Source organism: Oratosquilla oratoria, chromosome 14 (genome assembly GCF_046742065.1).
Source record: "Oratosquilla oratoria isolate Oo_2021 chromosome 14, ASM4674206v1, whole genome shotgun sequence".
Lineage (NCBI taxonomy): Eukaryota > Metazoa > Arthropoda > Malacostraca > Stomatopoda > Squillidae > Oratosquilla > Oratosquilla oratoria.
This window is the reverse complement of record NC_134790.1, coordinates 68354013-68369012: the sequence shown is the minus strand read 5'-3', so window position 1 is coordinate 68369012 and position 15000 is coordinate 68354013. Positions and strand designations below refer to the sequence as shown.

Sequence of the window (15000 nt, the reverse complement as noted above, 5' to 3'; positions counted from 1 at the left end):
ATTCGCATTAAATCGGCCAGTCAGAAACTCACTATAGTGCTTGTACTAAGTATTGTTTCATAACTTTGGGTACCTATGATTAATTATTATTTTTCTCCAGGATCGAATTCTCAAACTACACTACGTGATTGAATTGCATTATTTTTTATATGCTGTATGGCAGATATAAACATCCGTAATTTGAAAGAGTCGATATAGTGTCCAAAATAAACCATTATTCACACAAAAAAAGAGTGTACATAAACAGGGCTAAGTTTTGGTTTCATCATGTATAGGGTCAAAGACTACCAAATCTTTACACGCACGCGGGCACACACACTCACGCACACACGCACGCACACACACACACACACGCACACACACACACACACACACACACACACACACTCACACACACACACACACACACGCACACACACACACACACACACACACACACACACACACGCACGCACACACACACACACACGCACACACACACACACACACACACACATACACACACACACACGCACACACGCACACACACGCACACACACACACACACACACACACACACACACACACACACACACACACACACACACACACACACACACACACACACACACACACACACACATATACTTCTGTGGTATAATGTTGATGAGGTAAATGTTAATTATCACATCACTGTTATTATAATGATAGTGCTACATAGATTAACATAGATACAAAGAGCAAATTAATAAGAGTAGTACTATGAAAATTAAGTAAGCAATAGGAGAAACCTAAAGTTGTTCTTGATTTTTACGAATTATAAGGAATCATATTGAATGGTAGTGCTACAAAGATTCACATAGCTACACAGAATAAATTAAGAAGAGTAGTATTATGGAAGTTAAGTAAACGATATGAGAAATGTAAAATTTATCTTAAGTTTTATGATGTATAATGAATCCACTTCTTATTTTTGGGGTGATTACTTTCCCCACAGTTTCATTGTGGGTCTTCCATGGGCAAAGAATTTTGTCACACAAAAACAGTTTTTAGGATCAAGTGTCTGTATAACGGTTTCTCACAAGGAAAAACACTATCACCAACGCCATTCAACCTCTTCACACACAACGTCATATCTCCAAAATTAGAACTCGATATACACAGATATTAATAACTGTAAACCGTAATTACAAGATAGCTTCTAAAAGTAGACAATTGTACCTGAAAGAGTTGGAGAATTGGCTAAAACAAAGGAAGAAGTTAGGATTCCTACAAAATCATCACTCGTCTTAACTCCTTATGGATAACGGGTCATCTCTGTATCCTGGGTCAGAAGCAATGCAACAAGACACAGCACATCCACAGTAAGGCCGCTTCATTTGATCGGCAAACCCCCACTCTCCGTCTCCTCATGCTATGTCAAATTATAATTCAAACATAACCACTCCCTCCCCTTTAACGACTACCTTCCTTGCATTAGAGTATTATCTATACTCAGCCATTCTCAACTCAACCCTATTTCCTGCCTAATCCCTTCCCTGCTCAACAGACATTCCTCTCTTGCTCATCACCCCTTTCACCCCATTCATTCATCTCATCCTCGGTCGTCCCCTCAAGTTCACTACATTCATCTCTGCTTTCCACACCTTTTTTTTTTTTATTAATCTTTCTTCATCTCAAACAGACTTAATTTTTTCTTCTGTGCTTCTCCTAAATTCCATGTTTCTGCCCAATACAGTGCCGCCGACACAATCACCCATTCATATAGTCTCCTCTTCGCATCCATTGCCAGTTGCCTATTTCTCATAACACTTTTTAATATCCCAAGGCATTTACTTGTTACTCCCACTTTACAATCTACCTTCACCTCTACTCTCTTTCCTGCCACATGTGACCCCAAATACCTAAAGGTTTCCGTTTTCTCCAGCCTCTCTCCTTTAAGACTTACTTCCATCTCACTGCCATCCTCTCTCCTTGTACATCTCATCACCTTACATTTCTCCATTCTACCTTCCACTTTCTCCTATTGCATGCTCTTCTAAACTCCGTCAGTAACTCCCTTAATCCTCCCTCTGACCCTGCCACAAGCGCAGTGTTGTTAGCAAACAACAACTGGCTCATCTCCCATTTTTTCTGTTTTCTTGAATCATCTCGAGTCACTTACCTATTACCCCTGTGTTTACCTCCCGCAACCCCATCCATGTACACATTGAAGGGTCATGGTGACATGACACATTCCTGGTGCAGTACCATCCTCACTTTAGACCACTCGCTCTCTTCATTTTCTTTTCTAACACAGGCTCTACTACTCTTGTAAAAACTCTTCCCTGCTCTTAACAGCTTTCTCCGAATAAATTCCATATATCTGCAACACCTCCTACAGTGCCTTTCTGTTTACCTTGTTATAAGCATTTTCCAGATCCATAAAGGCCCAAAAACCTTCCTTACTTTTTCCTGAAGCTTTGTCACATATTTGCCTCACCACAAAAATCTGATCCACGCAACCCCTACCTTTCCTAAATCACCACAAAAATCTGATCCACGCAACCCCTACCTTTCCTAAATCCATTACTTTCTCTGTTCCTCTCCAAATCCTCTCAATTAAAACGCTTCCATAAGCCTTCCTAAGTAAAGTCAACAAAATGATCTCTCTAAAACTACAGTACTCACACTTGTTCCCCTTGGCCTTGTAAAGCGGAACTATATAAGCACTATTCAGTCCTCTGGCTCTCTACTCTCCCTCAGACACACATTAAGTAACCGCCAGTCCACTATTATTGTTCCTCCCTTATCTAGCTAATCCACATGACACCCATCCAACACAGGAGCCTTACATGCTCTCATCATCTTCAGATAGAGAGATCTGTACCTCAATTTTTCTTATTTCTCCTCCATTTTCTTCTCCCACCAGCGTTATATTCTTAGTGCTTCCCACTGCTACAACCACTCCCTCCCTATCCTCCTCCACATTCAACAGCTCTTTAAAATACTCCGCCCACCTTCCCCTTACTGCCTCCTCTTCTGTTAACATCTGTCCATCTGCGTCTTTTACCTTTTCTTTTCTACTTGACTCACCTCCCCTTTCTCTTTTAACTTCCTTCTAAACTATCTTTCTATTACTTAAAAAGAATCTGTCATATTCCTCTCGATTTAACATCTGCTTTCCTTTTTACCTCCTTTATCTTTTGTTTTGCTACCCTTCTTTTTTCTTTGTACCTCTTATATCTTTCCCTCTTGCCCTACATTGTAAACATTTCCTGAATGGTCGCCTTTCTCTTATGCTACCCTTTTCACTCATCACTCCACCACTTACTACCTTCCTTCTATTTGCTCCTATCCTCCTTGTTTCACATACCATCTTTGTACACCTTGACACCTCCTCCTTGAAACACCCCTATTTTCCCCTCCACCCCTACTCTATCCTTCACCACTTTCTACACTTCTCTCAGCTTCCCTTGGTACTCCTGCTCTTTTTCCATCTCATCTAAATAGTCTACTCTAAGCATCTCTCTATCTTCTGCCTTTTTCCTCCTTCTCCACCTACCCTTTACTCTCAGCTTATCTTCCACCAAAAAGTTACCTGATAACCCCCTATTCTCACACCTGAGAATATGGACATACAGAATTCTTTAGATACTTTTTATACCACTACATAGTCCATTAATGCCTTATTAACTACTCTTTCATCCACCACCCTCTCCCATGCGTACAACAGCTTGACCTTTTTCCTAAACACTGTAAGCTATCATCATCTCTTTTTCTAAACACATCTCCACCATTAACTCTGCGCTATCATTTTACTTGGTACTCCACACTTCCCAATCACTCCGTCTATTGGTTCATTCCCTACTCTAGCACCGAGATTTCCCAAATCACTATAATGACATTACTACCAAAACCCACTGTGCAGTCATTTAAATCTATTCAAAAAGCCTTCCTTTCCTCTATACTCTTCTCACTGCCATGCCCATATGCACCTACAAAAACCCACATCTCCCTTCCCAGTTTTACTTTTATCCACATTAACCTTGAAAAAAACTCCTTCCTCTACACAACATGCTTACCTATCTCCTCACTTACTAGTAGAGCGATCCCTTCCCTCCCTCGCCTTCTCCTCACTCCCGACACCCTCCCCACTACACTCCCAAACTCAAAACCACCCCTTTGTTTCAACTTAGTTTCATTTAATGCCAACACATCAGTCTTCCTTCCCACAAACATAGTGCCTATCTTTTTCCTTTTGCTCTCATCTTTACTACACCCACGCACATTAAAAGACTTAAAAATTAGGGTTCTGTTTAGAAAACACCTCTCAGTCCCATTTTTTGCCTTGACTCCCACACTCCGTCACGCTTTAGCAGCCTTTACGACCCGAGTGGGAAGACTCGGTGGCAGTATTCTTTTTCCCTATACCACAGGGGACAGGTGAAAATGGAAATATATACTCAAACAAGTGGTACAGGACAGTATCAAGACGACGGGGGAAGAATAACGGAGGGACAGTTGTAGTACAATAAAGTAGCATAATTTCTCTATGAGTAGATATTTCCTCTGACAAAGACAAAATTATGTCTCTCTAGTCCATAGGGGAGCCCAGCATACACATTAAAGTATCGGCTGCATGCTACTACGCAAGTTATAACCCACAATAACATGCAACCAATACCCTAGATGGGGTATACCACAAAACCTAAAATTATGATAATAGGTTACAAAAAAAAAAAAAAAAAAATCTTTATTCAGAAACAAAAATCATACCGTTAGAAGAATACATTAATATGAAGATTCCATGTTAGGATCGACACACCCGTCACACGACATCACACAATAACTCATAGGAAATAGGACAAAATAGCAGCGTATTATTCATATGTCTTTCACAATCTTCCCCATGTACCCCACAACACTTATTTACAGAAATGCAGGTCACAAAGAAAACAATTATGTAAAAGCCATCAAATGCGTTACTAAACCATACATCCCTTGACATAATATCTGAAAACACTCTCAAAATATGTGAAGGCAATACATACCAACCTTTGCTCAGGCCATCATATAGCATTGAAACATTACCACCGTAGAAGCCTGGCAACAGACTTTCTATATCGCCACACAGAAGAAAGTAAACGCATTATCTTGTACTGTGTGACATCTGCCCAATTTAAAATAACCGATAGAAATTCTTCCCTATTTGAAGTATGGACATATCTGATAACCGTGGCCAAATTCATGGGGGCCTCGGGTCTCCTGCGAGACACCAGAGGCAACGACTTGATTGATTAAAAGAATCAGGAAATATACGAAAGTATATGTAAATAGATTCACACCAAAACTATAATGAATCCTTCTTAGCTACATTTTCTTGTTCACATCACTTTGGGTCTCAGTGGCAGTAACATTTCATCTGTAGGTAAACAGGCCCGGTAATTTGTTGAATTTGATAAGCAGTGCGTCCAAAGATAAGCAAAACGCATCATCAATAGTCAACTGCTTGAAGTTACAGGAGAACCTCCTACTAATAGTGGCATTTATTCCTCTGATGCAGGTTCAACCATGACGACCCAGATTTGCACAAGATCGCTACAATGGTTCGCCAAGCTATAGATACCGACTTGGTCCAGAGTATGCTGAGCTACTTACCATTCATGATTCGCTTGTTCCCTGAGTGGACTGGATTCAACTATTCCGTTCACCTTTACGATACCATCCGTGAAATCATAATGGTTAGTGAAGTCTAACAAAGTCAATTTACAGCCTTTTATCTAGATTGAGTGTGCAATATATTGCCTGGAAATAAGTATTTGCACTTAAAAGAAGGGTAAATAGAACATTGTACAGGATCTAAGCCATCCCCAGCCAATTGAATGTATGGGATAGAGGACATGAAGTTTACTCATTAGAATAAAAAAAAAATGAAATAGAATGAACTTTCAAAGTTTAATCAATATCTTTTCGGTTGACACTAATTTTGGTGAGATACACTAATGATTCTTATTTTCTTCTGACCAATGTTATATATATATATATATATATATATATATATATATATATACATATATACATATATATATATATACATATATATATATATATATATATATATATATATTTATATATATTAAGGGTATATATGGGCAGGAGGTCTTCTCTCAAACATGTTTCATTAAAAGGGATAGACAATTCAGCATGCTGAATTTTCTTAAGGATATTTTCCTTATTGTGAGATGATTTCCCAATAGGAGGTCATCTTGGCTGCCATATCGCGATTTCGAGTCACATTGACTCTTCTTCAGTGGCGTGGAAGTGGATCTTGTCTTCACGGTGGGAGAGATCGGAATGTTGGCTTGTGGTGATCTGGCCGGTATTTAAGCCGTGATTGTGTCGTCTGTCTCGTTTCTCCTAGTCTCAGATTGGCTAGTACTAGGGGCTGTGTTTCTTCTCATGCTTGGTAGTGCTTCCAGGTCTGATGATTGTATGTTAATATTAGGGTCTAATTCTTTAATATTTAAGGCTTCAAATATGGGGAGGCGGCGTGTGTCCGGGCATGTTATGATGATCTCTGTGTTCTCTGTGAGCATTTGTCTCGTTATGTTCTCGTGATGTTCCTGGCGTACGTGGGTTTTTGGGGCTCCAGACGAAAGGTGGTAACTAAGGCGTCTGCTCAACTTCATAGTCGTCATGCCAACATAGGTGGAAGGGAGGGTTGCACAGTTCCCTCGTTTGCAAGTGAACCTATAGATGACATGCGATTGTTGAGTTGGCTCTTTAATTAAGTTTGGGCTATTTTTTAGTAACAGGTGGCTGGTTTTCTGGCTTTTATAATATATTACTACGTTTATTCTCTTATCGGGATTTGTGGGTTTGACATTTGTTTTTATTATTTGAAAGAATATTAAAACAAATAATAAACACACACACACACACACACACACACACACACACACACACACACACACACACACACACACACACACACACACACACACACACACACACACACACACATACACACACACGCACGCACGCACACACGCACACGCACGCATACACACGCACACACACACACACACACACACACACACACACACACACACACACACACACACACACACACACACACACACACACACACATTTTAATAGGAACTCGTGAGCGAGAGAATTCATGGAATTAAGGAAAGATATTGTGATTTTAAGGAAAGACTATTTTGAAGTCGATAGAGAGGTTTTTAAACTTAAGAAGAATTCCGAAATAAATAACGAATTAAGTGCATAAAAAAATTACCAATTGGGGTTGAATGTGAAAATGAAAAGATGAAAATCAATTATACTACCAATAGTGAGAATAAAAAGAGGTAAATCACAAAATACAGGCAATGTTTGAAAGAACTGAAGAAAACTAAGGTGAGGAAAAATTGCAGAGATTAAGAAATGGAATGAAAACAGAGAAAACGAATAGATAGCTTTTAAAGAAATAGTGCATCAACAGATAGAGGAAAATGCAATGGACACAATTATTCAATCACTAAAAGAAAAAGCAAATTGGGTCAGAGATAATGTATAGAAAAAAAGTGTGTTGTAATATATGGATTAGAGAAAAAACAGGGTTTGGTTAGGTACGTGAGAGAAAAATCAGAAAAAGAAAAGGCAAAAACAATTCTGAAAGAAGTACAAGACGATAACCAAGAAGCAGAAAAAGAAATAGAAGAAGTATATGGAATGAGATAATATTCTAAAGAAAGAAATCAACCCCTAAAGATAAAACTAAGATCACAAATGGTAGCAGAAGACATACTGGTAAAATCAGGTAAGTTAGCAAATAGTGAACATTACAACAACATATGAATAAAAAGAGAAGTGAATGTTGAGGAAAGAGAAAAAAGAAGACACTAAGAGATAAAAAAAAAAAAAAAACGCGAAACAAATGGTGACCGAGAGCAAGGAGTTCTATTGGAGAGTCTTAGACATACGGCTGAGAAAATAGTGCACCAAGGTAAGCGAAACGAACGGAGCAAAAAACAGGATAGAGAAGAAAAAATCAAATAAAAGTGGCCTATACTGATACAGACGGATTAATCTCAGGATTAAGTGAACTAAATTATTACATGTCAGAAGAAAAATCAGACATAATGGGAATTGTGGAGACGAAATTAAGGGGTCCACTACCATCAAATAGTGTTGGACATAGTAGGTTATATAATTATTAGACTAAAAACAGAAACGAGAAACAGGGCGAAAGAATCATATTTTTGGCCATGGAAAACTTAAATGTGATGAAGGTTATAGAGATTAAAAACAGTGTGGAAATTATTATGATAAGATTTGAAGACTGCGACATGAAAAGTAGAAAGTTTGTGGTGATTTATGTGCCCCTAAGACGGACACTTGAAAAGAGGGCGAGCATTCAAAAACGTTAGAAGATACAAGGCATTTATCAAACGAGATGCTGAAGGATGGAGGTAACCTGGTACTTATGGGATATTTTGACTGCAAGGAAATCCATTGGGAAGAGATGACAGTGAAAGGCGGAGAGGATATATGGGAAAATGTATTACTTGGCATGACTATAGAACATACAATGACGAAATGGGTAAAAGAAAATATCATATATAGAAATAATTAAAAACCGTCGAGACTAGATTTAATATCTATAACAGAATCTGAAATTGTGGATAAAATTACATGACACCATTTGGAAAGAGTAACCACTCACTAACAGAGGTTGAACTAAAGGAGGAAATAAAGTGGCAACCTTATATCAACCATAGAAATTAATATGTTAAAGGGCGGCAGAGAGGAAGGAGCGTTGGCAGGCTGGAGACTAGACGAATTTCTCTTTGGGACTGGTGAGGGCAGTGAGAGGTGCCGCGATGGAGAAGTTGTGGCAGAAACGGTGATAGAACCCAGCCATTCCCAAGAAGCGTTGGAGAGACTTCCGGGTGGATGGTACTGGGAAGTTCAGGATGGCTTCTACGTTTGCTTCCTGCGGTCGGTACTGCCCGTTTCCCACCTCATACCCCAGGTATGATATCGTCGCGCTGCCAAAGATGAACTTTGACAGATTGACAACAAAACCAGTGGTGGCGAGTCGCTCAAGAAGGGCGTCTAACTTGCGTAGATGTTATTTCCATGAATCTGCTAGGATGATAAGATCATCAAGGTAAGCATAAGTATCAGGGAGCCCGGCTATAGTATGATTGATAGCACGTTGGAAGGTGGCAGGGGCATTGCAAAGCCCGAAAGGTAGGACAAGAAAATTAAAGAGGCCGAAAGGGGTGATAAAGAAGAATAAGGTTTGGGCTCTGGGGGTTAATTTAATTTGATGGTAACCTCTAATCAGGTCCACCTTAGAGATGTAAGGAGCCATTGAACCATCTCTCTGACAGTGAGCAGCTTTAGAGGTAACCCCTCATCCCAATCAGAAGAAGACTGATTGCAATATTTTTTGAGCATTGACTTGAGAGTTTGATGGAAACGTTCTAATGCCCCTTGTGATTCCGGATGATAAGCAGAGGACAGGATTTGGGAAATACCTAGCTCCTTTAGGATACTGGCAGAGGTCACTCGTGAAGCTAGTTCCTCGATCGGATTAAATTTCTTTTGGCAATCCTACATGAGTAAAAAAAAAATCAATAAGGTGTCAGGTATAACTTTGGCATTTATTCTCTTAAGAGAAAAGCTTCAGGATACCTCGCTACTGAACATATGACCGTAAGAAGAGAGTGATTTCCTTTCTTGGTCCTAGGCAGGGGTCCAACACAGTTCATAATGATTTTATCAAAGGGCTCATCTGGAACTGGAATGGGGCTTAAGGGAGCCTGGGGAATTTTCTGGTTCGGCTTGCCCACCATTTGGCAAATGTGCCAAGACCTCACGTATTCTGAAATTGACTTTTTTAAAACTAGGCCGGAAGAAATTATTTTGAATTTGCTTATAAGTCCTACTGAACCCCATATGCCCTCCAGCTCCATCATGGGCTATTTCAATCACTTGATTTCTGACAGATAAAGGGATAGCTATCTGGTGGACTTCTGCCCAAGAATCTTGGTAAGAGCAGTTGGAAAGCTTACTACATCTCATTAAGATACCATCCTGGTAATAGTATCCTGGGAAATGGTCGACCTCTTCCCTGGAATCGACCGCTAGTCTATAGAAGTTCTTTAAAGTAGGGTCATCGTGTTGAGCTTTGATTAAACTTTTTCGGGAAATTAATTGGTTGGGAAGATCAAACTTATAGGTTATATTACTATCAGAGAGGGGAGTTTGAGATCTGGTGACTGCGCACAGAAGAAAAATATTAGAGTGAAGGTGATCTTCCACAACAGTAAGGGTCTTGTTACTAGATAACTTAGTAATATCTGAGGGAGGAACAACCATAGAACCAGCTAGATCATTTCCTAGGATGAGATCAACCCCGGGGACAGACATAGAGTCTTTCCAAACACCAACTTCTACTTCTCTCTGGAACAACTGACATTTCAAAAAGATTCGTGCTATTTCAATGGACTGGGTAGATGATAGATCGCTTACAGTTACTTTCTTTCCCGTCATGCTCTGAGTTATCTCAGGCAAAGCCTGCTTGCTCACTATGGACTGAGCTGCTCCAGTGTCTCGTAAAATTGTATTAGGGAAAAGGTGGTTTTTTCATCAGCAGAAATTTCCCCACGGGACTTGGAGTCTTTAAAGGCATCTTCACAGGGGGGAAAGTTATCTTTCACTACATGGGTCACCGGTTTATGGGGACCGTAAGATTTCGGTCCAGTATAATGGGTAGGTGCTTTTGACCCACTTGGGCACTTTATCAATCTGCAACCTGGCTCTTGGCATCGAGTGATGTGATGGCCAGGTTTCTTACAGCAACTGCAGGGAGAGTAGAGGGGGTTAGGGATAGAGGTCTTTCCTGCCTGCTTATCATCGGGAGTGGCAAGGGAACCTACTGATGGCTTTACAAAATTGCTACCCTGCTGTACGTTCAACCTATATTAAGTACTGCGTATTCATCGGCAAGTAATGCTGCTTCAGTCAAATCAAATACATCTTTTCCATTTAAATGAAGCATGATTTGGAATGGAATTCTGCGCTTAAATTCCTCGAAGACCATCAAGTTAACGAGTTGATCGTAAGTTTTTACTTTAGTGGCAGAGAGCCATTGCTTAAAAAATCTGAGTTTTTCAGAGGCAAATTCGACAAATGTCGAGTTAGCAGATTTGGTCAAATTTCTGAATTTTTTACGGTAAGACTCAGAGGTAACTTGATAGGCATTGAGGATACTAGATTTGACTATTTCATAGGATGAGTATTCCTCAAGACTGTTGAAGACTTTGGCGGCCGTTCCTACCAATTTGCTTTGTATGATCCTCACCTATTCTTCTATGGGCCAGTTTACGTGCTCGGCTAAACGTTCAAATTGCCTAAAAAAGTATTCTGGGTCTGACTCATTAAATTTGGGGATAGAGGCAACTTGGTTATTTAATAGGTGGGCAGATCTATTTTTCCTGTCTATGTCAGCCAAATATAACTTACGTTGGTATTTCTTTTTTGGTATTCTATCTTGAGTTCCCTTTCACGTTCACATTGTCTTTCTCTGCCACGCTCCTCCTTTCTCAGCTCAAGCTCACGGTCTTTCTCTCGTTCTTTTAATTTAATTAATTCAAGCTCTCGATCTTTCTCTCTTTTCTCGTCCTCTCTTTTTCTTCTCGTTCTTGTCTCATTCTCTCTCTCTCAGGTTTAATTTTCTCTAATTCTAAAGATACTACTGATTTATTGAAGGGAGCTTCAGGCTTCAGGCTTCAGGCTTCAGGCTGCAAGGGAGGATTACTATGACTTACAGAGTCTCCTTTAGTTACGTCACGAGCACTCCCCTGACAAAGTAGTTCGAATGCGTCTGCATCCAGTACCAAGGAATCTACGAGGGATTCAATGACCACTCGTTTGAGTTCATCTTTAACTTAATTTAGCAGGAGCATTAATATGGTAGGTTTGAGCCAACAGTCTCCAATCATCATTTTTGAGATTATACTCTAACTGATCCACTGAGGGATTTTTGAGAAAATTTTCTATATTGAAAGGCATAGTGAGTGCATATACTCGAGAATTCCACTCCAGGAAAATTAGTATAAACCAATTCTTGGACTTCACACACGGAAAATTGACTAACTCCCTGTTCGGGTGGAGTAAAATCTATGGTGGGTCTCTGTAAGAACCCGGTCTATGAACATCTATTCTATAGACGGTGTGTATACTAAGGTTCAGCGCTCAGACTATGCGCCCGTAACTTACGTATAGTATGCTTCGAGGTTTCCCGATAGGAAAGAGGATAGCTCACACATAGACTGTCGCTGAATAAAGAATATAGCTAACTAATGGTCTGAATCTTAGAATACACGGCTTACTGTGCAGGTATAGTTAACTTTCAAATCTGTGGGAGGATAGTATAAATCTCCTAGACACAGTTACTGAGGAAAGGTCACTATAACGGGGTCGTAACTATTGTTCGACGTTAGGCTACAGCAAGTGGGTGGTTTAGGAAGGTCGCTCGTTAACTCGGGAGGGAGGTGGTAGTTGAATACCGGTAAATTGCTGGAGTGAGTTACTGCGAACTTGTTGAATAGAGGTTCTCTTTGGAACCGATTGAATATATCAGACATATGAATGTCGGGGTCTCACACACTTCGAATAATTGACACCTTAAAGGTTTGTATCCTATCATCTAACCTAACGTAATACTGATAATTAAACACAAATCGAGCACTTTTAAATTTACATCTTTCATGTAACCTAACGTAATATTGAAAATATAAATAAAGCATAAATAGTTCAATGACAGTGAGTGTATGGGAACAAAGTGGCAATCGCACGTGTTACTGATAGTTGACATTAAGTGGTTAGCAGACCTCGATATTACCTACGGGTCACTAATCTATTTCACGTAAATATAGATTACCATCCCTTGGCAGGCCCCCAATTCTCATGGGTTGTTGCTTGGTTTGGCCTGAGTTAATGTAAAGAGTGGAACTTAAGTCGAGTCTAGGAGTAAGTCGAATTCCAGTTGGGAAGCAAGCCCACAAGAATAAAGTGGAACGTATAGATAATTTAGGTATATAAACATACGTTCCGAGGAAAAGCAACATTTGAGACTGAATGTAAGCAAGGATGGAGGTAAGATAGAAGTCTGCACGAAACTTAGATAAACTATATTTACAAATAAAGAAAAATAAAGCTTTACTCTTTAACATTTACGATCATACACTCAAAAAACACAGGGACATTTAACATAAATAAATACATACAAGAGAAATAACAAAGGAGCAAAACATAATTAAACATGCAAAAGTAATGATATATAAGTCCAAGATTTGATTACTACTATACTTGCGAACAAAAACAGCAAGGCAGAATACAGCGACGAAGTACGTGAGGCCTAGGGGTGGTGTGAGTGGGGGCGGACAGACCGGGGGGGGGGGCGCTTTTTATACCCTAGGAAGGCGTGGCCAATTGTTTCATGGTAAGGTTTGAATCACCAATGTTGTGAGAACGTATAATGGCGACGAGTCATGTTCGAAGCCGTTAGTAGTAGGCGGGCGATTCGAAAGTGGTTCGATTCACGGTTGGATATAGCAATATATCTATATATATATATATATATATATATATATATATATATATATGTATATATATTTATATATATAAATATGCATATAAATATATATGAATATATATATATATATATATATGTATATATATATATTTATATATATATAAATATATATGCATATAAATATATATGAATATATATAACGTAGAAACCACTGTTGGAGTAGAAAAGACTGGAAACGGGGAATCTATATATTTCGATTGCAAACTGCAATCCTCTTCAGTAGAAGAAGAGGATTGCAGTTTGCAATCGAAATATATATAATCCCCGTTTCCAGTCTTTTCTCCTCCAACAGTGGTTTCTACGTTATTGACAAATGTGTGATTACATTTTTCACCTGTAATGTATATATATATATGTATATATATATATATATATATATATATATATATATATATATAATATATATATATATATATATATATATCACAACTAACACCGCAGTCGGACAAAAGAAAGAGTTGCGTAAGCGAAACTATATATTTCGATTGCTAACTGCAATCCTCAAAAGAAAGGGAACATGGAAAATAATAATCGTCACTACCCCAACCCTATGTAACCTGAGGATGACATGAGGTCGGGTCAGGGGAGGGGGAGAAAGCTTGTTAACAATATGTTTTGTGATGAATAGTCCTGGGGTCCATTGACCCTTTGAAATATTCATCGTGGGGAGATATTCAATTAGTGTGGATTCCACCATTTTCCTTCTGAACCCACACCCTGATTTATAAATAAGGTCAGATTTCTCCTACTCCATCCGGTGATTAAATTTACTTACGTGTTGAAACCCTGCTGAATTTTCTTGGCCATACTTAATCGACCTCTTGTGTTAATTCAGTCTTGTCCTTAAGTCTCTACCCGTCTGGCCTATGTATGAAAGGTTTGCAATCTTTACATGGAAGGGTTGAACACCTGGGGTATGATCTTCTCTCAACCTCTGGTGAACATTAACAACTTTTTTATTAATAGTACTAGGGTAATTATGAATTAAATTTGCCTTCTCTTTGGGAAAAAAATTTGGACAAATAACTGATGGACTCTGAAAAGGGGATGACTAGGGGATTTTGTCTCTCTTTTGGTTTAGTAGAAGGGGGATTGAAAAAACTGGTTCTGGCTTGGCTGAGGGCTTTATCCAGGAACCAATGAGGGTAAGCTAATTTTGTTAAATGGTACCTGATCGAAATTAATTCATGTTCTAAAAATTGGGGTCTACAAATCCTAAAGGCTCGGAGAAAAAGTCCCGAAGCTACACTCCTTTTAATGTGATCTGGGTGATGACTGAAGAAATGAAGGTAACTTCCTGAATGGGTGTTCTTTCTAAAAACAGTAAAGGAAGCTTATTCCCATTCCTCATAATTAAGGTGCCTA

The 15000-nt window shown here is 39.2% G+C and overlaps 1 protein-coding gene across 1 annotated transcript in view; it reads left to right on the top strand.

The window, feature by feature from the left end:
• LOC143032912 (methyl farnesoate epoxidase-like) overlaps window positions 1-15000 on the top strand; it is a 72510-nt gene that overhangs the window by 36093 nt on the left and 21417 nt on the right. Inside the window, exon 7 of the mRNA XM_076198173.1 lies at window positions 5525-5702. Coding sequence (XP_076054288.1) covers window positions 5525-5702 — 178 coding nt within the window. The remainder of the gene's footprint in view (window positions 1-5524; window positions 5703-15000) is intronic.